At 38.8% G+C, this 27,612-nt stretch overlaps 1 protein-coding gene across 3 annotated transcripts in view; it reads left to right on the forward strand.

The window, feature by feature from the left end:
• TLE1 (TLE family member 1, transcriptional corepressor) overlaps positions 1-27,612 on the forward strand; it is a 73,650-nt gene that overhangs the window by 29,849 nt on the left and 16,189 nt on the right. For all 3 annotated transcript variants that reach the window (XM_054284509.1, XM_054284518.1, XM_054284519.1), the window contains 7 exons: positions 11,340-11,544; positions 12,290-12,306; positions 20,240-20,356; positions 23,392-23,445; positions 25,106-25,258; positions 26,109-26,253; positions 26,950-27,140. In XM_054284509.1, coding sequence (XP_054140484.1) covers positions 11,340-11,544; positions 12,290-12,306; positions 20,240-20,356; positions 23,392-23,445; positions 25,106-25,258; positions 26,109-26,253; positions 26,950-27,140 — 882 coding nt within the window. The remainder of the gene's footprint in view (positions 1-11,339; positions 11,545-12,289; positions 12,307-20,239; positions 20,357-23,391; positions 23,446-25,105; positions 25,259-26,108; positions 26,254-26,949; positions 27,141-27,612) is intronic.

The following is a 27,612-nucleotide window of genomic DNA, read 5'->3' on the forward strand; positions in this document are numbered from 1 at the left end:
GACGAGCAAAAGGCCACCTTTAGTTTGTGGGCTGCTTGTTGTATTGCTCTACTCATGCTTCAGTGGGTCAGCACTGCACTGGTACAACCTACAGTTTTACGTTGACTTGCATTGCCTAAAAGCACAGGGGAAGGAAGAAAACCCTTTTCTGTCATCAAAAGCCTTTGTGTGGGTGCAGCCATGGTAGGGGAGTGTTAATGCACCTTGGGGAGATGTCACTGGGCTGGAAGAATTCCATCTGCTGGCAATGCCCTGCATCCTTTCTCCCTGTGTGCCGTGGGGTTATCCACAGGGGCTGGCCAGCCTGGAGAGGCTGCTAGTGCAGACCTGCTCTGGTGAGAACTCCGGTCCTGCTGGCAGTGCTGTATGATTATTCCCTCTGTGATAATGGGAAATCCTGCCATTTAAGAATTATCACAAAAAATTTGTTAAATAGTTCATTGCTGGTCACTTTGGTGGCAAAACAGCCGATGGGCTTATTCAGTGGGTGTGGTGGAGAATCATTTGGGTGAGGCCACCCACACCTGTCATTCACTGTTTACAAAAGTGATCTGAAGTGTATTATCTCTTATCTTTCTAATTCTGGTGCCTGGGCTTGCCCTCGAAGATGCCAGGAGAAAAGGCAGTGAAACCTAGCTGTTTACAGTAAGACAGCAAGGCCCAGAGATGATAAGAGTTGCGGCTCAGATTTGTACAAAGGGAAAGATAAGAGTCATTTCTCCCTTGCGATATATAGTGGAAATGTGGAAAAGAATCAATGGTAAATAAATTACCCTTGAATATTAATTTTAAAATGCTTTTTGAATTGGGAAGCACTGAGGACCTATTTCTTAGTTCTGTAGGTGTAAAACTAACTACCTAATGAAAATTAAAGAGTGGGATCCTGTGATTCAGCAAAAGTACTGTGTATGTACTGGTATTTGCCATGTAATTAAGAGCAGCCCAAGCCTTTCTGGCATTGGAAGAATTTTATTCTCTTCATGTTGAAAAAATTCAAAATTTCTCATAAAAGTAGAAAATATTTCCGAATGCAAGCCAAAGAATACATATATTCAGAATCAAAGAATGGGTAAGGTTGGAAGGGACCACAGGGGGACATCTGGTCCAGCCTCCCTACTCAAGCCAGGTCATCCCAGAGCACATGGCACAGTACTGTGTCCAGATGGTTCTTGAATATCTCCCTTGAGGGAGACTCCAAAACCTTTCTTGGCAATCTGTGCCAGCGCTCAGTCACCTGCCCAGTAAGGAGTTCTTCCTTGTGTTCAAGTGGAGCTTCCTGTGCATCAGTTTGTGCCCATTGCCTTTTGTCCTATTGCTCAGCACCCCTGAGCAGAGCCTGGATCCATCCACTGACACCCTCCCGTGAGATACTGCCAGACACTGATAAGCACCCATCCGTCATTCTTCTTGAGGCCTCTCTCAGCCTTTCCTCATATGGGAAGTGTTCCATTTCCCTAATCACCTTAGTAACTTCACCATGTGAAGGCTTCACTAGGGCTGAATAGAGGGGCTGGATTACTTCCCTTGTCCTGCTGGCACTGCTCTTCCCAATGCACCCCAGGACACCACTGGCCTTCGTGGCCACCAGGACACACTGCTGGCTCATGGACAGCTTGCTGTCCACCAGGAACCCCAGGCCCTTCTCCTCAGAGCTGCTTCCCAGCAGGTCAGCTCCCAGCCTGTGCTGGTGCCTGGGGTTATTCCTCCCCTGTGCAGAACTCTGCATTTGCCCTTGGTGAGTTTCAGAAGATTCCTCTCTGCCCGTGTCTCCACCCTTTTGAGGCCCTTCTGAAAGACTGCCCTCTGGGGTATGGCCACTGCTCCAGCTCTGTGTCATCAGTGACACATTTGCTGAGGAGGCATCTGTCCCTTTGCCCGAGTCACTGATAAGCAAGTTAAACAATAGTGGAGTCATTTTGAACCTTGGGGTACATGCTTCCAGTCAGGCTTCATGTTGTTTGGAAGTCGGTTCATGGACAACTTTGAGCATTTTGCTGGACCGTCTGCATCTTTTTTTTTTATTTTAGTAGTTAAAGTGACACAAGAGCTTACTGTACTTACAGTGGAGCACTGAAATACAGCTTCTCTGTCTTATTTCTTACCTTATAACTGAAATTATTTGTGGGAAAAGGGCTGTTTGGGGAATGTATGTGCAAGCTGCCTTTATCCCTGTATAGCATCATTTTCTGTTTTATGAAAGGCAATTTATGCAACCCTTTACTGCCTAAAAATGTTGTTGTGGAATTGATACTTATTAGTGTGGTTTGCATTGTCTGAACAAGTGAAAACAGGAAATAGGAAAAATTTTGAAGAGCTTTCTGTTCAGAAATTTAAGACTTGAGTTAACTTACATCTTTCTGACTTGGATATTTGCTTTCTGACATAAATTCTCTTCTCACTAAAGTTGTGGGTGTCATTTGTTTTTTTTTGTGGGAGAGGAAAATCACTGTGAAGACCCCAAGATACTAACTTGTACATTTCCTGTAATAAAGCATGAAAAATGAACAGGATTTCACCCATGAGACAGATGGGCCTTTAAGTAATCATGCCACTGACACACAAATTCTATATGTGTGAAATATACGGTTTTGACTAGCTTTTGCCAATGTTGTCCTTTTATGGACTTAAATTTCTGTAGCACAATGACATTTCATGTTGTTTATAGATGGAAGAGACTTACTGAGGACTCTATTCTTTGTTTCTGAAGGGACGTTCTCTTCCCACATTAGGCACTGTGGCTTGTACACATAAGGATAGTTCTCAAACAACTTCTGCTAACCCACATTCTTGGTTCATTAGCTAGACATGCAGTGGTGGGCACTTTAGAGTTTGTTTACTCTTGTAGAGTGTGGCTTTCTTCCTGTCAGAATAAAGGATTTAGAAGACAAGGAAGCAAGGAAACCAGATTGACCAAATGTCCTGGTTTAGGACAAATTAGGGGAAATCTCCAACCACCCCTCCCCCCCCAATACCGGGTTCGGGAAGGAATTCCTTGGAGGAGCAAAGTGGAAAACAAAACCTATTTATTGGCAAATAACAAAAGAACACTCCCCAACACAAGAAAAGAAAAGAAAACCAGTCAGTGTTGTGGAGGGTGCCGAGCGTCTCTCGCAGGCTCCGGAGGTCCCGCCGGACGTCCCAGGTCAGGTCCGGAGCCGGTCCAGTATCTTCAGGGGAGGGTAAGAAAGAGAGGACGAAAGAAAAGGGAAAAAAAAACAGCACAGAAAGCAGCAAAGGGAAAAAAGGCAGCTATCAGCTAGGGCTAAGGCAGCAGCAAGCAAGCGAAGTAGCAAGCAGAAGCAAGCAGGCCAGCCAGCCAAGCAGCCAAAAGCCAAAAGCAAAAAGCCAAAGTACACCCAGTCCCCCTCCCTCCTCCCTCCCCGCCCCGCCGCGGCAAGACGGCCGGGGGGGGGGGGGGGGGGGGGTTGAAAAGAGAGAGAGAGAGAGAGAAAAAAAAAACACAGCTGCCAGACATAATACACGATATTGGGATAAAAGCGGTCATCCCATGACACCAAAATAAACAAATATTTCAAAGGAAGTATTTAGAAAATTAAGAAATTATAGTAGTAGGTGACTCACTTTGATAAAACTTGTTTAAACAGGGAGACAACAGTAAGCAGTGAGAATTGGCACATGGTCTAGTGGCAGGTCTGTCACTAGCAGGGGGCTACAAAGTTGATTAAGGAACTGAACCATCTCACTTACGAAGAAAGGCTTACAAACTTGGGCCTGTTCAGCCTTGGGAAGAGATGACTGAGATATCATAGTCGATCCGTATCTGGAGGGAGGGTGTCAGTGGATGGACCCAGGCTCTGCTCGGTGGTGCTGAGCAATAGCACAAGAGACCACTGTCACAAACTGATGCCATGGAAGTTCAATTTGAATATGAGGAAGAACTTTTTTACTTTGTGGGTGACATAGTGCTGAAACAGATTGTCCAGAGTGGTTTTGGAGTCTCCCTCACTGGAGATCTACATGGACTACACGGACCCAATCCTTTGCCATGTGTTCTGGGATGACCTGGCTTGAGTAGGCAGATGTCCCCCTGTGGTCCCTTGAAGCCTCAGGTGTTCTGTGATTCTGCAGTCTGCAAATCATAAAATTGGTAAGGTTGGAAGAGACCACTGGAAGTCATCTGACCTACTTGCCCCTGCTCAAACAGGACCACTGAGGACCAGTTATGCAGGACCATGTCCATACAGCTTTTGAGTTCAAAAATGGAAACCCCAAAGCTCCCTGGGTAGCCTGTGCAAGGGCTCAGTCAAAAATGAGTGTGTTCTAATGTTCAAGAAGAGCCTCCCATGTGTTAGTCTGCCCCCGTTGCCTCTTGCCTTTCGTCAGGCTATCATTGGTGATAGGCTATAAAGGTGAGGGACTGGGGAATGTCATATGAGGAGGGGCTGAGGGACCTGGGACTGTTTGTATTGTTGGATGCTCTCTATTTTGTTCATATCTCATGTAAGGAGAAACTCAGAACAGGACATGGTAATCCAGCTGTGGTTTCCACAGTGAAAAGTAGAGACGGATCCTCTCTCTAGACCTGCTGCAACACTTTGTCTGATGCAGCCCAAGATTCACCTGCTTTTCCACAAGGGAACATTGCTGCTGACTCCTGCACAATTTGGTATGGAAGGACCTTTTCTGTAAAGCTGCTTTCTAGCTGTGTGGATCCCAACATAAATGAATTTATGGTATTGTTCCTCCTGGTGTAGGATATTGTACTTGCCCTTGTTGAATGTTGTGAGATTCCTGTGAGTCCATTTTTCCAGCCTGTTGAGTTGTCTGTGAATGGAATCTCAGCTGTGTGGTGTATCAGCTGCTCTTCACAGTTGTGTACAGTCAGCAAAAGAAAGCAAACTCAGACCTTAGTTTTGTAAATTGCTGCAGTGGTACTGAAGATTAGGGCTGAAATAGGTCAGAAGGAAGTGTCTTGTGGGGACTATTAACACACTTTATTGGTGATATTATCGAGGAAAAATAAACATGTAGAAGCATCAAGAAGGAAACATGACAGCTGCTACCAAAGCAAAATTGGGAAATGGAGCAGTAAGCAATGCACATTTGGTGTTTCATAAATAAATCTGTTTACCTATGATAGAAAGGTTTGGATTGGAAGAAACATTCAAAGATCAAACCAAAACCCTCTGCCATGGGGACAGGAACACCTTTCACAAGACAGGTTGCTCAAAATACCATCCAAATTTCCAGGGATGGGGTATCCAGTGGCTCACCACCCACCACATAAAAGTTTTGTCATTGTGTCCAATGTAAGCTTACCACCTTTCAGTGTAAAGCCACAGCCTCTTGTTCTGTAGCTACAGGCTCTGCAAAAAAAGTCTCTTTCCATTTTCTTACAGACACACTTGGTATCTAAAGATCTCAGTAAGGTGTTCCTGGAGCCTTCAGGCTGAAGAAGCCCAACTTTGTGTTTTTTCCTTAGGAAAGCGTTCCAGCTCCCTCAGATCATTTTTGTGGGCCTTCTTTGAACCTGCTGTAGCCCGTTAATGTTTTTCTTGCACTGTTGACCCTAGAGCAGGGAATGGCACTCCAGTAAGCATCTCATGATGTAGAGGGAAGAAGAGGAACAGAACCACTTCCTTTGACCTGCTGGCCAAATCCTTTTGATGCAGCCCAGGATACAGTTTGGTTTCTGGGCTGTAGATGCAGTAATTCAATGATTTATCTTCCAACCCCCCCAGTCCTTTTCAGCAGGGCCATTCCCAAGCCCTTCATCCCCCGCAGTCTAGAAATTGTCACAGGTCAGTGCCAGACATTGCATTTGGCCTTGTGGAACCTCTTGAGAACCATGTAAGATGGTCCCACTTCTTGGACCTGTCAAAGTCCATCTTGATGTCACCCCTTCCCTTAAGTGAATCAATTGCACTGCATGGCTTGGTGTCATCTGCAAACTTGCAGAAGGCACAGTTTTTTCAGTCCCATTTCCTGTGTCAATGATGAAGGTATTAAGTAGTGTTGGTCACATTTTGGGCTCCTGAGGGACTCAGCTCATTCCTGTTTTCCACAGAGGTGTGAAGCCATTGACTCTTTGGGTTAAGTTTAATTGACTCTTGAGATGCAGTTCCTCATCCATGTAATAATCCATCCCTCAATGCACTATTTCTTTGAGTGGCAAGAATTTTGTGAGGGACCATATCAAAGACATGGCAGAAGCCTTAAGTAGGTGGTGTCTTTTACTCTTCCCATGTCCACTTTTGTAGAAGAATGTGAATATATTCTTCCAAGTGCTTGTTTGTTGTCCTGAAACATGTTCTTCCCTATAGCTGAAATACTCTTTAGAAAGTACTTACAGAAATTTAAATGTAAGTATTAATTAACAGCTTAGAGTGTCTGAGTTTCCTCCTGCCAAATTTGACTGTTCATACAGTGGATTGTGCATACACAGCTTTTGGCTTTTTTTAGGATGAGGGAAAAAATGGGATGTGAAAGAAGCATAGTCTTGAGTTACTTCCTTTTTTGAAAGGTTATATTAGAAATATTGGTTTTAAGAATATTTCTAAACAGTAAGGGAAAAGGTTATTCTTGATCAACTACCTGTATGTGCTCAGACAGTGTCCCTCTTGTGTTTAGTGGCTGCAGATATTTGATGCAGGCACTCATTTCCTTAAGAAATTCAAGGAAGCGAATGAAAGACTGGAAGATGCTCCTTTGGAAAGGAAGTGAATGTGATAATGAAACTGAACACAGTAATATGTGTTTTTTTCTCATGTCTGCATGAGTTGAACAAAATCACATTTCTTCCATTTTACAAAAGTTGACATGAAATAGCATCCTTTACGTTTTAGATCTCTAAATGTCTTGTGTTTTCCAGATTTTTTTCAGAACACCTCTATGGAACTTGGAGGCAACTGTTGATAGTATTACTGATGCTAGTGCTGATAAGATTTTGGAAACATTTTTCTGTGTTTGTTTTTCAAGTGTTTATTTAGAAAAAGCCCAAGAGAAGACAGCTCTTGTAGTCTGGGACAAAGCATAACCTTTTTTCCACCGTTCATTTACAGTAACATCTGAATTTTTAATTCAGTGCTTTTCAAGAGATGCAGAAGAGTACATCATACATCTGTTTAAGAACAGAAGAATGCTCTAAGTACTTAATGATAAGGATTAAAAACCATATATTTAAGTGAAAAAGGTGTCAAAGTAAAATCAGGTGTTTGAGACCTCACCAGAGCTGCTTTAAGGTGAGGAGTAGGATTGTAAGAGCTTGTTTTCTGTCTTTTATGAGCAAGGAGCCTACGGGAGACCTATCACTGTTTAATTATAGGAGCTCTGTTTCACAAAGACATACTAACTCTGTCTTTGGAAGTCTTTGTTGGAGATTGAAAACCTAATTTCGCATTTTAAGTCTTGATTAAAGATCTCTTCATAGTTGGACTTCGCCAAAAATGTGGGAGATAAAAAGCTGTACTACCTTTAAAATTGTTAGGAGGTGCTTGCTCAGGGACAGCAATGCTGTTTTTTATATGCCAAGTTTCGATCTGTACGGTTTAGTTATGGAGACACTGGGAAATAAAAAACTGAGGCAATAGAACCTACATCTAAACAGTACAGTAATATGAGTTTGTAATTCCTTTTCTCCCTTTCCAAATATGAAGAGCTTCTAGGTTTGTAACAAAGTGGTGGGTGAACTACAGATATTTTTAAAATCACTGCTGTGGCTAATTATCTTAAGTGCAGTCACTTAAGTATGCATCATTGCACTCTTCTCTACCTTCCCACTTTCCTCTGAAAGTGGACACAGCCTTTGCTCTGCAAGTAATGATAATAATTGGTACTAAGACAGACCTGTTACTCATCCTTTTTTGAGCACATTTCTTATGGCAGATGTCTAGTTTTTAATTAACTGCTAATGAACATGCCTAGTAGACCATGATACTGCTGCCAGCCTACTCCGTTTTATATCTCACTGCTGCTAAGCTCTTAAAAGGTTACAGAGCAGGCATTAGTGTCTTTGAAGTGATGGGAAAGTGATTATATGCATAACATAATTATTTGTAGGATCTACTATGGCAAATGTTTAGTTACTAAATGCATCTGGTGAACATTGCTATTATCCCTCTCCCGATTCTTTATTTTTTTTCCTTTGTGTGCAGCACATATTCCTTTTATCCCTTCTACAAAGATAATACAGTGTGCTTTTAAAAATTAAGGTTTTTTTAAATAAAAATAATATGAATTTCTGGAAAGAAATTTCTGGATCATTCTTTATGAATGATCCTTCATCTCTTAGGGAGAACTTGAAACCTGTTATGAATAAATAACACATAAGCAATAAATCAGTGTATTGAAGCCCTGAACAGCGATGAACATCAGATAATAAACATGAAATCATGATATAACATTGGTGGCTTAAAAGACCATGATCAGGATTTCAATTATAAGTCAGTTTCATGTAGTGCCATATTTACAGATCTTTGTGTACCATGCCTGTAACTAAACATTTGCAAAGGTACAAAAATGTGCAGGGCAGCTTTGCAATGCACTTGCAGCTCTCACACCACACCTTGCCCATTGTTCCCCACTGTCTGTGTGCAGCACCACCAGAGAGCACAGGACCCAACCCTTCCACTCTCACCTTCAGAGCCTCTTACAGAGCATTTATCTGTTCCTCATTTCTCAGACTTTCATAATGTGTGGTATGTAGGCTACAAACCAGAGCCAGAGAAATAGCAGGTAACGTGCTCCTGACATTTCTTAAAATGTTAACTTGTGCTTCTTGAAATCAAGTGTGTTAACTTGTTTGCTAATTAAACCAAGCAGGATAGAGATGAATAAGGGTTATCCTCCTACACTTCCCAAATAGTAGGGGCAAAAATGGAAACAATTTAACTCCTGTTCCAGGTTTCAACCTTCCCATGGTCACTCTGCAAAAGAAGCTAGTTTGGGTTTATTGCCGGAGAAGGGAGGAGCCTTTTTGCCATGAAACGAATTTGGAAGGAATAAATCAGTTTTTATTTTTAGGCAGTTGCCCTTAAAACTAGGTAATGTGGGGTGATAGTGCAGCAGGGGACAAGTAAGACTGATGCCAGCAATGCTGCACAGTACTGCTCATTGAAGTTGCCTCAGAGCTAGAGTGCAGATGACTGACGTGGCTGAAGCGGTCCGTGAGGAAGGAGGTGACTAAGTTACCATCTCTGAGAGAGACAGCCAAAATATCAGGTTATCACCCATTTTGAGGAAATGTGCTGGAAACTACTGAAGTCTTATTAAAGTCAGTGTGGAGAGGGATGTCATATTGCTCTTTAGAGGCTGGATTCAAAAAACAGGCAAAACCCCCAAACCAAACCTCTGCAGACCTGTCAGACCTTATAGTGCTCCTTACTGATAGTTCTTCACTTAAGTGAAGCTTTACTAGCAAAAACTGGTTGATATTGTAGAAAGTGGTCTACTGTGTTAACTACTTTAAAATCAAAATAGTTCCTAATGCTTCCTTCAAAATGTTGCCTTTTGTAAACTCATTAAATTAGAAGAAAAATAATAAGTTCTCTTTTACCTTGTTTTCCAAACAAACTGAAAAGGGTGATGATCAGATGTATGTTTTGAAGTGTATACTAGCATGGCTTTTTATGCAGCATTCAAAAATAAATTCCTGATATGTGTGTGAGAAAGATTTGATAAATATGTGGCTTTACAGAATTGACTTAATGGATTGTGGTAAATTTAAAGATTGAAATTTAGAGATTACAATCTTTATTGTAATTTAGAAATTACAAGACAATTAAAGATTGTCTTGTAATTTAAAATAAGTAAATGCATGACAGTTAGGACAGCAGAAAAGTGAAAAATGAGCAAGTGCAGTGTAGAGTTCTTGAATGTCAGCCCCTGTGTCTGCATAATTTTATAAACAGCTCAAGGCATGTCTTGAGATGGGGTTGTGAGAAGTAAAAGTGTAGGAGTTCAGTAGTAATATATATAAATAGTGATAAATAAATTCATTCATATGCCGGTAGATGTTATACAGGTATTGTTGACTGGTTGTCTTGAAAAGACTTCACACGTAAAGAAACAGATTAAATATTGCTGCATTATTTTGAGTTGAGGTTTTTTTGGTGTGATGCGTGAGATATTGTAAACTGCAGTCCAGGAACGATTTCAGTAGCTACCAGCAGTACATGTAAAAATTTTACATGCTGCTGCAGGACCACTAGCATTCACCTGGTCAGACTTGAGTTCATCCTGTTCAGACATATGTTTATTTGTCTCCTTTTCCATCCCGTGAATTGGATGGCACTCTAGCTTTTTCCTGGTGTCTGCCTTGAGCAGAGGGAGAGTGACCAAGGTGGAGAGGATTGTTCTGTCTTCTATTCACATGTCCAGACACAAGGAAGCAGGAGAGAGAGGCAGAATACCTGTTAACCTGGAGCAGATTATGGGAGCTATGACTAAGCTAAAGGTGTTTTTGAAGCTTCATTTTCTAAAAAAAAAAAAAACTGTGCTAAGCATTTTAGGCAAATTAAATGGATAGCTGAACTTGGTAAACATTAATAAAACCATGGAAGCTTTAACTAGAAAATATCTTAATATTTAAACTATGGGGAAGACATTCTAACAGAAAAACTCTGTTTCTAAAATTACTTACGGATTATTTTAGCTGATTGGTTACAGGGTTAATGTGTCCACTCGTTATGATTTTGATCTTGCAAACTCCTTTTAAAGGAGGTGGATGTATTCATTAATACCATGTTTCTTGTTGAGAATTCCATGCTATCTAAAATACCTGGATTTTCAGCTCAAAGCTGGCTCCTCAACAGAGCATTAAGTCATGAATAATTTCCCCTCTTTCCCTTAAAAACCTTGGTTAGAATAAAATACAAATGAAACTTTACCTAAATATGGAGTTCATTGTATCTTTTACATTCTTTAATATTTAGGATGGAAAGGTACTTGCTGCTTCCAAACTGGGGAAAGAGAGGGATGTGAGTTTAAACCAATCTTGCTGCTGGAACTTTTTTTTTCAGAGCAGTGATACGGCTTTCTCTGGAAAGGGAAAGGTGTTTGATTCTTCTGCTGCTGTTCTGAACTTAACAGAAATGCTGGGGCAGGCAGTAGCTGCCCAAAACAACCCATAATTGCTGAACTTATGCATCAGGCTGCAAAATAAGTTTTTCTAGGATATGAGCAGAGTTGTCCTCAGACAGCATGATACAATGCACTTATATAGTGCGGTGGGTTAAAGGGGAGGGGCTAGACTAAGAGGAAACAAATAATTGTCAAAATTCACTATAGATTCTCAATAATTAACCAAACTTCTGCCTTATCCTTCCCAAACTGTCTGCTGTACGTTGTTCTTCTGGGGATGATGATACCACTGGGAACAGCAGCAGCAGTTGCAGGCTCAGCATCTCTCCCATGGCCACGGACCTCCAGTGCCTCTAACACCGCATCCATCAGGACTTCAGCCTCCAGGAATCCCTCCACTTGGAAGCAGTGCTGGCCTTCTTGCGCTCTCCAGTGCTTTGGGTGGGCAGTCTCACTTGGCAATAAAAGATGACAAGAAGCATCACGATGCAGACCACCACAGAGGTGAGAGGCATGGCAGGCCTGATTAGGACATTTGTCAAATTTGCGCATTGCTGCAAAATATATGCATCTCTAAAGAATTCATGTTATATAGAACGAAAAAAAAACTGTTGGCAAACTTTAAAATGTCTGCATATAAACCACTGAAGAAAAATTCAACTTGGAATTTTTCAGTATTTTAAAGGGGATCACTAGGTGTCACCTGCTCTATACTTTGCAGGGCCTTTTGACATCCTGGTAAATGCTTAGTTGTAATAGCAGTGGCCTGCACCATATTGTGGAAAATTGTTAAACTGCATAATGGTGATTTTTTTCAAACAAAGTAATGTTGTTAAGTGGGTGGGTGGGAAGGTAGGGGGAACAAGAAGTTAAATTTTGAAGTGAATGTGTTCAAACAAAGGATTTAGATAATTGCATCTGTTACTTTAGTTTCATAAGCTTAAATTCTAGTACTCAGTTAAATATTGGGCAAAATTGCACTTGACTAATTTTTGAAAAGAAAATAATTTATTCTGTCATGAAATAAAACTAGGCTTTGTGTATGGTTAAACTGTAAATCATGTTTACAAAATACTGTAATTTTCAGGAAATCACTGTATTAGGAATGTGCAATGACTTATATAAATAAAAGCCATTTTAAAACTGTTTGTGGCTTGTGTTCTAATTTTTTCCCCCCTTTTTTATTTCTGTTCTTGCCTCTGTGTCTGAACGGGCATGTCTGTCCATTTCTTGGTTACTGCGGGAGCAGACAGAGAGCCAGGCACAGTAAGTACCAACGTTCCTGCTAATGTTTCCATTTCCAATAATGTGATAATCAGATGATGTGCTGTTTGTCTGTTTTGTCTTCCTTTTAGTTATTTTCATGATACAAGGTGTATGTGTTTTCTGTTAAGATATGTCTTGGTTTATGCGGGACCCCAGATCATCTGTTTGATGGACTGTACGAAGGAGTCTTGTTTCTGAGCAGAATGCTTTTAGGGAAACTTGAACTTTAGTTTGCTTGTTGAAGGCAGAAAGGGGGCACAAAGCTGCAAATAAAAAAGGACGTTGCAAATACAGCATTTTTAGTCCAGAGTTGAGATTTTCAGTCTCTAGGATTTTCAGGAATTAGAGTTGGAGAACAGGTCAGAAATTCAATTGTGAGAATTTTAAATGTGTCATGATGGTGTTTGGCCCTAGGTTTTTTTAACTGCATATGTTGAAGCCATACTAATGTCACTGCTGCTTAATTTATGCTTCAGGTATAACTCCTACAGTGATACTTTTTTCCCTGTAGACAGAGGCTGCAATAGATTTGGCCTTCTCTGAAAATCCCTCTAAAGAACTATTTGCTGCTTTTCATGCTGTTTTGTTTTAAGTGATATTGCTGTATTAATCTGTTAGAGATGGTCATGTGCAACTTAATTCAAGTAACAAAGCTCATTCTGTTTGTTTATGTCAGAGGTGAATTTGGGCTCTATTTCATTCCTTTTCTCAATTACAAAAGACAAGAACTAGGAAAAATTATTTGACAGGTAGTTGTGTAGTACTAAATTTCTGACTTTTATTGCTGCTTATTTAATATATACAAAAATTATTTCCAGTAAATAATTGCTTGACAATTATTTACTGGAAACTATGTGCATATCTTTTGCAGCAATCTTTTAGTTTTAGATTACTAAGCAAGAAGCATTCATTTCAGCTTGCTTAATGTTATTAATGACAGTGTATCTGCAGAAATAATTTTAAGCTGGGTTTTTATTAAGTCTCTGACTTATTCAGGGCTTTTTGCTCAGTGTGGGACATACTTCTTTGAGTGCTGTTAGTTGACTGCGGGAATCCCCAGCTAGTGGTGGCTCTGTGTTTTGATTTGATATGTTTCATGTCCTTTCCCTGGTCCCAGCTTCCTGCCCTGTCCATCATGCAATTTGGTTTAATTAATTTTAATTTTAAGTAGTCTTGATCGAGGGTTTGAATTTCAAGTCAGGTTCTTAGCATTGTGAATTTGGACTCTGACTTAATCTTGTAGCTGAGAGTAGTTTTTGCCTCTGGAAGGAAAACTATCAAAAATTAAACCTCACTTTTGGGTTGTGGGAGAGTTGCAGGATCACTAGCTTAGTTTACTATAGATGTAAATTTTACTTAAACTATGTAAAATTGTTGCTGCAGTTGCTTCTGTATCCATATGTCTAACTGATGATTGCTTGCTTATTACCTGAAGCAGGGTGTTTTTATGTTGGTTTATCAGTAATTAACTTTTAAATAATCTGAGTCTTTATATCATAAAGGAATTTTGCCATGTGGATACACTGAGTTTTGGATACTACACTATGGTCATTCTAGTTTCTTTTTGTCCTCAGTGCAGGATAATACTGCATGGCTAACTTAAACTTTAGTAGCTGAATACAGGTGAACTTGAACTTAAAATTGCTTAAATACATTGTTACATCAAAATCTTAGCAGTAAAGGACACCTTCAATGAAAGAATAACTCAAGAGATAGTTAAGTTCAACTCTATGACTAAAATGATCAGCTAGGAATTATGGACTCTTCAAGCTTCTCTAATTCTCTTACATTTTTAATGGAATTTTCTTTTAATGTAAAATATGGTTTTAAGGATAATAGAATATGGGTTCCAAGTTCACAAGGGATAGCAACAGGTTTGTTTGGTTGTTTTGTGTGGTTGAAATCACTTTATTACATTTGGGTCATCAAGATAAAATCAATTTGATTTTCAGAACAGCATTTTAAAAGTAATGGTGCTGCTAAAAATCCTGACAGGGATGCTTTCATCATCCAAGCCACCAAACCCCAGGCAGTTTGTAAGTTACCTATATCCACCATGATGTTTGCTGCTACTGTGCAGTTCTACAGTATGATTTCCATCGAGTATGTTTAGCATGACCTTCAAGCACTATCAGTAAAAGCTAAAAGCTGGAAATGTCAGCTCAAAAAGTTAAAATTTAGCGCCTGTCTATGGGGTTTTAAATTGAGGTTTTTCTGACATATCTTTGGGTTAAAGTGCACTCTGACAGATTGGAGCATATTAGTTTTTAAATTAGATGTGGATTTATTTTTTAAAGTCTCCTTAGATAAGCAGTAATGAGCTTTTATGTATTGTATATGTAGAAATACACCAAAATGAGTGACATTCTTGTATTTATAAATTAATATACAGACATGGTTTCATAATTTTTTATTTTGACCAGTTTAACTACTTTTGTTATATCTAAATTAGCGTGACATTTTTCTTGTATATATTAGCTCAAGTTCCAGAAAGTAAAATGAAGAAAAGTTTTTTGGTACATCTCACTCATTTGTGTAATGAGTAACATATAAGTTAGTAATAATAGCATACTTCCTACATGAATGCTAAAACTGTGTTGTCAGGTTTAAATTACATGCCTAGATGGGTAATGGCTGGTGGGTTTTGACTGATTTATCTCTTAACTGTCCCAAAATGGGTCGTGTTATTGTGCAAATGCAGGTGTCCCTTCTAATGTGGCAAATTCTGGCTGCAGGTAGTGAAGCCAGACAAAGGAAGCAAGTTTTGCAACTGAATCTGAAAGCTTTGGGAGATACCAATATAAAAGAACTTTGATATCCACATTTTTTTCTCTAGGAAACGTGCTTGCAGCAGTTTTGAAACTCATTGTACGTTTTCATTTATCGCTTGTCCTCCCACTAGTCTAGTATCCTGTTTGGACAGCACAGAAATGCAAATGTTTTGATGCACTCTGTTGTAACAGTAGTAATTTTCAGACAGTGAAATCTTACTTCATTGTGTGCTTAGGGTTTACATTAGTTGGTAGTTGTCTTTTGTCCTCATGAAAAATACTGAGCTTATTTTCTAAGGCCTAGGAAGTATTCATAAATTTTCCCAGATATTTTTTGCCTTCATTGTTAAGTGTAATTATTGCTATTGTTTTGTAAAGCAAATGCTCTTTTCCTACAGTTGAAAAATATTCTATGCCCTGAGCTCTGTATCCTGTTCTTCATCTCCCAGTCTTGGAGAAGTTGGGCATAAACAACTGAGTGCTACTTCATTGAAGATATTATGTGCAATTTTTTGGGTTTTGTTTTGTGTTTTAATTCTTTCAATGGGGGAAAGAAATTCATAAAAGTTGTTATATGGAAGTCTATGGTACTGATCAGCATACCACAGGTATGTTTCTTGGACTTTTTGAAGAAAGAATGGCTCCAGGGATTGCTGATATATAAGAGCTGTGGGTTGCTAGAGCAGTTGCAGTTTAGTTTGTAGCTGATAGAAGGCAGCATAAGGTTGATGACAAAGGGCAATGGGTTTGAGATGGTCTGGTAAAAGTTTTTATGGATACCTTGATTTTGACAAACAATACCTCGAAAATACTGAAATCAACTTATTCTTTGTTAATGTCTTCTGATTGTGAACTCAATATAAATTAAAGTGGTACTTGAAAAAAAGGAGAGGTCAAGTAGCTTTCCATCAGGAGTAATTTGACACAAAACTTACTGACTTCCTAAGTCAGGTTTTGGGTTTTTGACATGTGTGTTTGCAGTAAGCATATTGAACAAATTGAAGTTGGTAATTCTGGAACAGAATAGCTTTGAGTGCAATCTTCTTTTGCCTGTCTGGGGGATATTAAAGTCCATCTTCCAGCATCTACTCTATTCCTGTCAGTGAGTCCTAACAAGGAGCAACTGGTGTTTTGGGTGTAGTTGTTAGACTTGATCCTGTTTTGCCTACTCAGCAAGGAATTGTACCTGTTCCTGTCCACTTGTGCATATCTGTAGATAGCACTGGTGTGTGGTGCAGTGGCAGGGCAGAGGTCCCATGCGTGGTTAAATAAAATAAACACAGAGGCTCTACTGAGCACAGCAGGCAAGCCCAAGTTGTTAGCTGTGGTAACTGGCTGTGATGGCTGAGGGATGTACAGCGAGGCAGGGAATGGCCAAGCACAGAGCAAGCCATCACACATCTTTGGGGAAAAGGGAGCGAGAGGACTAAGGAGCCCAGCACTAGAGAACATCTTAATTGGGACCAAGTGCAGTTGAACCATCTGCACAGATGTAATGTAAATACTGTTATTTAATTGATGTAATGATCAGCATAAAGTCAGTTGTCAGTTCTGCATGTGCTATTCTGTATGAATTGTCTGTGCTGTGTCATAAGTGGGGTAATGGGATAAATGAGGTGCTCTCAGCCTGCACCTCTGGCCCAGTTGAGGTTGGGAAGTGATTCCTGTGGGGAGCAATGTGGCAGTCAAAGAGATGCATTTGAATAAAGTGCATTATATTCCTAGTAGGGAGCCTACATTCTTACTGTGCATCAGGACCAGGTTTTTGTTTCGCATTTGCCTTCTGGTGGTTTCAGTATTTAACTTTTGGTGGCCGCAGAGTTGCTTCCGGATCACAAGTTGCCTGTTGTACAGCGTTTATACAGTCTGGTAATTCTGATAGGAAAACACATGGAACTAATTTTGACCACTTCCTCTGATCTGAGCTTCATGATTTGTAAATGTTGCATTGGTAATCCTTAATGAACTGAACTCTCAAGTATGAAAGGAGTATCCTCAGTCATGTATGTAATCTGTTGAAATTAAGACAAAATAAAATTTGATGCTATGCAGTTTCTCTTCAGGATATAAACTGCATGGGTGTGTGTGTGTATATATATATATATACATACATACACATTATTGCCCTTTTTGCTCAATCATTATTGAAGAGCTATCCCAGCTGAAAATTTCTGCAGAGTTATTTTAAAAAAATTACAACCAAATTAAGAATTCTTGTCCCGTTTTTGAAAATAAGTCAGTTGTTTGTAGACCTAGTTAGGAGAACTAAACCGATCACTCTTCAAAAGAGAAAATAAGGAAACTCTAATGTTGTGAGGCTGTTGCTGCTGCCTTCTGGCCGGCCCTGTTTGACAGTGGGTGTACAGCAAGTATAAAGTCTACCAGAGATAAAATGAGGAAAGGTGGCTTTTAGTATGTTCTCACTGTTCTCTGAACCTTATCATTACAAAGGTAAGAGATATTAATAGCCTAAGGCATATATGATCATCTCTTTACCAGTTCTTGTATTTTCATTTATTTAATTTGTTCTTCAGGTGTTCTGGATTTACTATTTGCACTATTGTAAAATATTCATATTTTCACATTGTTGAATGAAATCTTACCTATTTGGTAGTTTGAATTATGGTAGTAGTTTACAGTAGCAAGCTGGTTTTTTTTACCTGGTTTTAGTCAAAGTTGTTAGAACTTTCTTGAACTTCTGTGGTAAACAAAGCAGGAACTTTTTAATTTTTGAGTTTACTCATAGATTTTGCCATAAAAAGAGCACAATCTTATTTGCAATTTCTGATGTAGCTGCTGAGAAATGAGCTGCTCTACAGCAGCTTCCTAGCATGGATGCTCTGATCACAGAGAACAGTGGTTTAAATTAATGTGGTAAGTTATAGAAAAGTGGTGTGAGTATGACCATAGAGGATATGTTTTGCAGAATAAGCTTGTGATGTAATTATATGCTAGTGTGAGAAACCAGTCTTTTGGAGAAAAAACAAATCTAATAATCTTTGTTTGGTGTTTAGGACCCAGTGGGAACTGGCATTTCCTATGTTATATTTCACAGTTTTGAAATTCTACAAGACAAACAGTATAAAATATTGTCAGCATTGTTTAGGTTGAGTAAATTTAAAAAGACAAAAAAATCAGCTATAGTAATTATGCCTATAGGTTGTCACATTTTGCAAGCTGTAACTCCAAATAGCAAGCTTGCTAAATTTTTTCAAGTGTTGCCTCTTTGCCACCTTTCTGCTATTCATACATTTTTTTTAAAGTGAGGAGCTGACTTTTTTTCTCTTTACTGCATTTGCTTTAATTATTTTAATCTCAATTCTTCAGTAGAAAAATAGAAATTTTTAGTTATTTTTATTAAGGAAAGTATCTCTTAACCAAAAGACTTTCTTCCTTAAGAGGAAAATACCTTCTGGTCAAGTTTTAACTGACATCTTACTTCTTAAGGTGTTTCTGCTGCTTCTTGAGATGCTTCTACTGCCACAAGCATGATGGATTTAACATTAAAATGTTGAAAATTAGTTTTAATGGTTTTCAGACTAGTGAATCCCTGAGTTTGTGTGCATCTGGGAGGAGATAAGGGGTTAAATTCCGAATGTATTTGTCAAGGCAATTAGTTCAATGATCCAACAAGCCCACCTTTTAGCCACAAAACATTTCGGTAAAGACATTATTTTGAGCTTCTTTATACTGAATTTCAATAGACCCTCCTATATGCTTTATGTAAGCCCTTTGGCATTTGTTTAGCTTGAATAGTCATGAATAAAAGAGCTTAGAGTTGGCTTTAAAGTGCAGCTTCTGAATTAGGAAAAAGAGGATTCAGATTGCCTTATGTACCCTGTTTCCTTGTCCTTCTCCTTGGGGCTAAACATTTGTGTCTGAGCAAAACTATCTTCATGTCTTCAGGTTTTGAAGGGGAAGCTATTCAGTGCACAGTTCACTGGCTATTTGTATAAATTTATGATATATTAAAGTAAATATCTGTGTCTTGGGTAGATCTAAAAATGTCCTTTGAGGGCTTACACCGAAGTTCATGTTGGTATTAGACTTCTCTCTTGAGAGAGATACGTGTCTGGATGTAAACGCCTGTTTACTTATATATTTATGTGAGCCTATATTTATTTATCTAAGCATGTACTTGGCTTTTAGGATCTAGGCTTACCAGGTCTTTGTGAAAGGAGATTTTTTTCTCAACCCATTCAGTATTGTTCACAGCATTAACACATCAGTGAACAAATTGCCCTCTTGCATATGCTAATCCTGCACTTAAAAGAACTCATTGTAACACATTTTAATGCTTTAGCTGGAACTGAGATGGAGATGGGAATCGGGAATCACAGGCATATCAAATTGTCATGTGACTGAAAAATGTCTAAAATGCTCTTTGGGTCAACAGTTTGTACTTAGCATAACTTAGCATGAATGAAAGCAGTCCATGTAGTTTGAGGAAAAGATTAGTCTTTGCTTTTGTCTTTTGTGTGCCTGTGTTGGCCTCGGTTTTTCAGATCAAGACTGATTAAGCAACACTTTAGCCTTAATTTCACACTAGTAGTGAATGTTATGCTGGAAGTAAAAATATTTGATCTTTGTTTGCAATCCATTTGTTGAAGGAATCAAATTGGAGTTAACTCTAGCTAACAATTGATTACTGCATAACCCTATTCAGCACATACTTGTTATTTTAGGCATTAAAGGCAAGCTGCTGTTTATCTGTCCATACCTGCAGGTGTAGGTACCAAAGCCTCATCTATTTATGATGTTCTAAAAGTGACTGATCAATCGGATTGTGTAGTGAATCCCTTTTATTATATGTAATCTGAACATTAAAAAAATAATTAAATTGTTGTTACTTGCTCATGAATAAACTGCAAGCCTTCTTCTTCTCCTAAACAATAAATTCAGTTGAATTAATTAGCTAAATAGATGGTGACTGACAAGTGAACTAAACTTTTGATAACTTGAACAATGAAAAGCCAAGCTTCTTAGAATGTGTCGAGCTGTATATGTTTGCCTGGAGCACTTTGTTTTGAATTAAATTGAATTAAAAGACTTAAGTACGTATCACGTTTCTAAAACATGTATCACATCAATTTGAATTTTTAGGAATATATGGAGGAATCCTAAAAGGAATCTTTGATTGACCTTGGTTTTTGTCTTTACAGAGTAATTCTCTGTTGGTCCCCGACAGTCTACGAAGCACAGATAAACGCAGGAATGGCCCTGAATATGCCAATGACATCAAAAAGAGAAAGGTGGATGATAAGGATTCCAGCCACTATGTAAGCAAATCTGTGTCAAGGAAATGATTAATTTATTTGCACATACTGTGCTTGTATGAGGAGTAAAAGAGCTGTGAAGACCAAGGTAACATTCCTATAGATGAAGTAGCACATGAATATATGTGCCAGAGAGGCACAGATCCAAATCTTAGGAAGAGTTGTGATTCAGTAGTTTTGGATATTGTGAAGTAATAGTCCTCAATAGGAGTAGCTGTTTGGGATTCACTGTGCTCTGGGGCAGTTCTCAGAGTTTGAGTGACATTCTTTCTGGACTCCTCTAGAAACTGCAGGTTTGTTTGAAATGGAGAATTTTGTTATTGAGAGGAGTTGGTAAATTGTAATGATAAGTAGTTATTACCATGCTGAGTTATAATTACCATTACAAATTGCATATGCTGTCAAGCTGTACCAACTTACTGAATTTTACTTCTGGCTGATAAGGCAATTCCAGCAGAAAGCAAATTGAAATGTTGAAAGTTCAGAGTTTTGTGTTCTGCATTTTTAACTAGCTCGCTTGTTGCTTGGTTTTAAAGAGACACTTCAGTGCAACAATGTGAGTGAGCATCAGAAGGTTCACACAGGCTTTTGACTTCAGTCTAAATTCTCAGCCAAAACACAGGATGGTACTTAAACCGGCCTAAGAAACTAGGACTGGTGTGAGAGAGTACTGAAAAGCAAAATTCAAATCTATTAGAACATACTGCACTTTAATACAGCAATAATGTGGCAAATTATCTGGTTTATGTGATTCAGATCACTAATTAGTTCTTGGTTACTGAAACCCAAGACAAAATTAGGTGCCATTTTATTTTCTCAGTATTTGGTAGGATAATTTTAATTTCTCTCCACTTCGATAATGTCTTTGAGCAGCTATTAGATATTTTAGTGCTCTTAATGGCTTTACAAGTTGTATTTCCACCACTAATAATAATGTTTTGATTACAGAAGGGTTTGGCAAACTTCCCCATCTTACTCCCTCAACTTTAAGGGTTTGATACTCTATTGGCATTTTTCATTTTTAATATTTGGAGATTAAGCATTCTTAAGGTATGCTTGATATAAAAAAAGGAAGGAAAAGCTTAACTTACTTGTTTTTCTTGTGTTTCTACCATAAGAAAATGTAAAGGATGCTATTGCACAGTAGAAGCAGTTTTTAATCCACATTTTAAATGTTTCTGCCCTCTGTTTGACATGGATTTTACAGCTAAAGGCAGCATCAAGTTAAAAAATATCCAAGGATATTGGAAAGTTCCAGATTTATTCTAATCTTGAAGATAAGTGTTTTTGGAAGGCCCACCAATTAAGCAAATACAGATCTGCTGATTTTGAGCTCATTTTAGATTTATCCCTTGTAGCAACAAGGAAATACTGCTTTTGTCAAAAGGCACATAAATGAGTTGTAGGACCTGTAGCTTTTGGAATAATAATAAAAAGTGAATTCTTTTCCCCCTTTTAACTTTTGACTAATTTTCATATTAGTACCAATATAGTTTCACTGCATGAATTTATTAGTGAGGAGACTTCTGATATTGGTAGAAGTTACTGGAGATGCCTTTGATAGTCCCAGGAAGTTTCTGTTTCTTAAGATGACTGAGTTGCTAGAGTTCACTTAAACATGGCTTTGCAACTATTTTTGTCCTCCTCCAGAGGGGCATTTCTGGCAAACCAGTGCCCCTTCTCCCACATTCTCCCACCTGTTCTAGCACTCTGGGTGCTTCATGCTTCTCAGGAGATGGCAGATAAATGGAGCTAAAGCTTCCAAGTCTTTTTTTTTCACCTGTTGATTGGATAGCTTCCTGAGTTGCAAATAGAATGACCATTGTCGCTGTTGGATCCCTAATATCCCTATTATGTTATTTCTTGGAGGCAGATTCAGCTGTTAACAGAAGGGAAGGGTTGAAACTACCTCTTGATTAGGGAGCATTTTTCAGTTCAGTTTTTGTGGGTGTTTCTTTTGGTTGGTTGGTTGGTTTTGGGTTTTTTGTTTGGTTGGTTTTGGGTGGCTCGGTTTTGTTTTTTTAAAGGGTTGTGGCCTGAAGTGAGAGAAAGTATTTAGTTTTATGTGTGAAAGCTCAGACACTTTGAAAGCAAGAGATGGAGGATAGTTGAGCAATCTTGTATGTCTGGTTTGTTTGTGTAGAAGCTTTTTAACTAAAAGTACTTTTATTGGAAATGTCAAGCTTCTTCCCACAAAAATTTAAAGTTTTGACATTCACTTCATTTCTTTGTTTGATTTTGAGTCAGGACTTGCCTTCTGATTGAAACACTCTGGGGTGCTGTGGAAATCACTAGACCTCCGTGTCTGAATGTGTCTGCTGGGGCATCCTGGACCCTGTTGGAGCAAGGGACCAGGAGGCACTACAGTGACAGCAGTCATTAGTAGACCAGCTCAGGTGAACATCAGTCTAAGTGAAACAGTCAAAATGCAGTTTGACAAGCTGCAGTAGAACATTTCTGTTTAGGAACATCCACGGTTTGCTTTTCTTGGGCAGAAATGTTGAAATTCCTTGGCATTTCTAAAGTTTTTTCTTCCCAGAACTTTTGATTTCAAAACTTGCCTTTCTGTAAAAGGGGGAAAATGGTACTATCACTTTAGGAAAGATGATTCATCAAACATGGCAAAAAGCTCTATTTTCCTGACATCCTTTTTTTGGTGTTTTTCCAGGTATGCACAAACAGTACTTTCTCCAAATTAACACAAGTTTAGTGTATGAACAGAGTACCTTTCTCTTTTAGGAGAAGTGATAACACTGTTTATGGTGGTATTGAAGGATGGGTTTTGGACCATCTTGCTGACTGATGAGGAGATCCCCATTCTTCAACTAGTTCTACCTTACTTGGGTTTTACTATTATAGCAGAAATAAGGTGTTGTATTTCTTTTTTAATTATTGTCCCTGCTGCTAATAACTTAATGACAGGCTGTTTGTTTTTTATTTAGGAAAAACAAAAAATGTCTGAGTAGATGTATAGTTTTTCTGTCTGGGCTCTTATTGTACTAATTTAAATGAACACTAAATTTATTTATTTTTAATAGGACAGTGATGGGGACAAGAGTGACGATAACTTGGTTGTAGATGTATCCAATGAGGTAACTTTTTTCATTTTTGTAGTCTTGACGTTTGCCCAAAGGTGAAAGGAAAAGTACATTTAGTTGTTAGAAGAAAAATAATCCTCTGTGGATATGTTAAAATATTCACAACTTCTCATTTTTATTAGTACTATGTCTTCCTCTCAGATTTATCTGATTGCCTTCTCAGATTTTTCTTCTGCTGCTTTGTCCAGGTCTTCTCTTTCTGCAGTTAACATTCTGACACTTGACAGCTGCCCTGTAGTGTAGAGGGTTGTGGTGAGCTGCATGTGGAAGGCTGACGTTTTCAAACTCCTGTCTTTGAATGAAAAAGGAAGGAAGACATTATCTAATGTTGTATTTCATAGTAGGGATGTTATTTTAAAAATTACCTTAAAAATTGCTTGTATTTTAATCTCCTGTGTTAAAGACATTTGCCATAAATGCTGTTTTTCTAGAATGAAGTTATTTTACAAGATTGTAGACACTTTTACAGGATTATAGATACTTTTTTTTTTCTCCAGGGCTGAGATTTGGTAATGGCATCAAAGTAAAGGGATGGGTGCCCCCTTTTCTTCATCTTTTATTTCCTATAGCACACAGATTTAGGAAGCCTGAATATGGTAGTGAGATTCTTCAGGTCTGTGAAACGAAGAGAAGCTGGTAGGGAGAGAAGTGCCCTCAGCAGCCCAAGGTGCCCAAACAATGTCAGCCAAGTAGCAAAATGGGTGTCCAACTAGTGATTTTAGTAATCCTTTCAGAAGGTCGGCTTACAATGAAACTGCTTAATAATCAGTCAGTAGACTTATAGCCCTTTTGTGAGGTGTGATTTCTCCCTGGTGCTATTCTTATGAGCCAGAGGAGCGTGGAGAACCTGCAGAGCTCTGATAGCATTGTAACTCATGGGGCTGGCTATTTCAAGTTAAAGTAAATGCAGAGAGTGCCTCTGGAACAGAGAAAAATAATCACCTGAGAGGTGATTTCAGTTTTTCTCTAGATGTAAGTGGCAAGGCAATTACATATGGTGTTTAGCAAAAATGTGGCAGCTATTATGGCGTATAAAGATCCCTGTATGAGCCATTCCACTTAAGAGCTGGACTCAATGATCCTTGTGGGTCTCTTCCAACTCAAAATACTCTGTGAAATCTGTGAAGGCATGAGTCTGCCTCTTCTTCTGAAGGTAGAGATAAGCAAGGTTTTTATCACCTGTAAGATATTTTTGAAATATTTATTGCAACTAGCAGAGCATGGAGAACATACATGATAAAAACTGTGTCAAGTTACTGCAGTTTCTGTTGGTCTTCCTTACTCTTAGTCTTACTCTTACTCTTACTCTTCCTTACTCCTTACTCTTCCTTACTCTTGCTGCACTTTCTTTAGTTTGTACTTAGGTATGCTTTGCAAGCTCTGTGCTTGAAAACAATTTATGATTATATGTAGTGTACAATAAAAACAGATTGCTTATTATATGACTTCATGTACTTCTCTAGGTTGATGAAGGGATTTCAGTTTTTTTTCTACAAAGATAACAAAACATCTTGTCATTTGCACTTACTGTTTAAATTCTTCTAATTTGGTGGGGGTTTTTTGTTTTTTTTTGCTCCCATAGACTCCTTAGTGGTGTTTGTATACCAGTTTATGACACAGTTCTATGCTGTTCTTCCCTTCCCATTGTTTCTAGGATCCTTCTTCCCCAAGGGCAAGTCCCACTCATTCACCCCGTGAAAACGGTATCGATAAAGCCCGCCTGCTGAAGAAGGATGCCTCCAGCAGCCCAGCATCTACAGCTTCTTCAGGAAGTTCCACTTCCCTCAAATCCAAGGAAATGGGTCTGGTAGGTAGCAGTTAGTGGTCCAGCTAGTCGTCTTTCTTGTAAAATCTGACTCTCCACTTTTCTGCAACTACTTGTGGCACAAATTACCCCTCATTGAACATTTGAGGCTGCAATTGCCTACTGTTTTTTCCAGATCTTTAAAGTAGTATTGAGCTTTCTTCCTCAGCAGTATTTTCTGCCTTGTTTTGATTTCTTCTATTTCCTACATTTCTGTCAAATTAGTTGCAAATTTATTACAAGGAGCAAGAGTTGCTTAAGCATTGGCTTGGTGGTTTTTTTGGAAGCAATAACTTGTGGTTTTACATGGCATGTAAAACCACCATGGCATGTAAAAATCACTAAGAAGTTCTTCAGACTTTTTTGTTAAGCTCTTCTAAATAGGCTGTTATTCCTTGGAGACTTTTTCTTGTAGTATCCCTAATAATTTGATCTGATTCTCTCTGTCATGTTTTTTTTTTATACTCTCAACTATATTTTGGTGGTATTTTGGTTTTTGCAGTTATATTTTCTGTGTCAAATTATAATTGAGATATTAATGATTTCAAACTAAAGTGGTTTGATAATGCATACTGTGTTTTCCTGAAGAAAAAAATTAGCTCAGGCATTCCTTTTTATATGTCAGTAGAGGAGGGAAAATAACTTTCTACGTTTCTTATTTTAATTTTGGCAGCAATCAAAAAGGTCAACATTTCTCTCTCACGAGTTAATGTTGTCAGCATTGTGTGGATTTATGAAAATTGGCTGAGGGACTAGGTAGTAGGTGCCCAGCATCCCAGCTGCTGTTGTGATAAATTGTATAATATGGCCTGGATTAAAAATAATACTCATTTAATTTGTTTAATGATACCAGCATGAAAAAGCCAGCACGCCTGTTCTGAAATCCAGCACACCAACTCCTCGAGGTGATGTGCCAACCCCAGGCACTAGTGCAACTCCAGGACTCCGTCCAGGCCTTGGCAAACCTCCAACAATGGACCCTCTGGTTAACCAAGCTGGTAAATGCATTACCTCATGGTTTTTTATGGTTTCAGAATTAATCTTTTTTTTACACATGTGACTGCTAACTAAATATATTGCTTTGTTCTTGATATCAAGAGAGGGCTTGATGAGAAGCAGATGTTTGGATTATCAGGAGTTTGAATATCTTTCTGTGTCTTAGTCTTCTTTGTTTACTTTTGTCTTTATCTTTTTTTGCAAATAATCCAGAGACTGAGTGCAATATAAAAAGACTTCTCAGAAGTTTCTGGTACTTACTCTGCATGCAATCTCTTCTACAGTCTTTGTCTGAATCTACTAATATTTGCTGCAGTGCACAGCTTGACAAATGCCGGGGGAAGTTTACTTTTGCTATTCAGGCTGGTACACACAGTTGCTTCAGACATGAGCTGTGTAAACCATGTCTGTCAGCTTTACTGCTTAATTTGGCAAAGAAGAGATTAATGTAAACAGGGGAATATTACAGAAATGGAAATAGGTAATGCTAGAAGAGATTGCTAGAAGTAATCAGCAAGTTCAGACTTCAGTAGATCTTATTTACACTGAAAAGAGCTGGTGGTACTGACAAATTATGGCAATGTTTCTTGACAGCGTGTGAGGGGGGAAGGCGAGGTGTTTTAGGAGGGAGAAAAAGGGGCTTCTTTCCTGTATGCAGGAATACATAAATAAACCCACTTAATTTCATGATTCTGTAGCTGCAGGTTTGCGGACCCCGTTGGCAGTACCAGGACCGTACCCTGCTCCGTTTGGAATGGTACCTCACGCTGGCATGAATGGAGAGTTAACCAGTCCAGGGGCAGCCTATGCCAGTCTGCACAATATGTCACCCCAGATGAGTGCTGCTGCTGCTGCAGCTGCTGTGGTTGCCTATGGAAGATCTCCTATGGTAGGCCATACGTTGCATGCAATCTCAGTCCTGTGAGTTGCGGTTCACTGAGAAAAGCCGCATGCTTCATTTACCACTGCAGAATTCCCAACTCATAACAGTGCCAGAGGCTTGACAGCTTCACTGCGTGCTTCACTGCATGCTTCACTTTGCTGTGTGGCTGAAGAAACAAATTTGCACCTTGAAAGCAAAGAATTTCAGTGTATTAGTGGATGTTTTCTTTGTCCTTCACCTTCATCAGGGCTTTAACTGATAAATAAAGGCCAAAAAATTTTTTTGTGCTGCTGTAAATGAAAAAGTAGTTTTGGTACACACAAAGTATTTCACTATAGCTGTGGACATTTGCTTTTTGGTTGCTGAACCACGTTTGTATTCCATATAGACATAACAGATTAATCTTGAAGCATGTAAAAGTTTTTTTTTTATCTGGGTCTCTGTACCTGTTTTTTTTGGGTTTTTTTGTGGAAATCAA

The sequence above is a fragment of the Melozone crissalis genome, unplaced genomic scaffold (genome assembly GCF_028551555.1).
Source record: "Melozone crissalis strain CALT ecotype California unplaced genomic scaffold, PUWL_Pcris_2 ptg000005l_1, whole genome shotgun sequence".
Taxonomy (NCBI): Eukaryota; Metazoa; Chordata; class Aves; order Passeriformes; family Passerellidae; genus Melozone; species Melozone crissalis.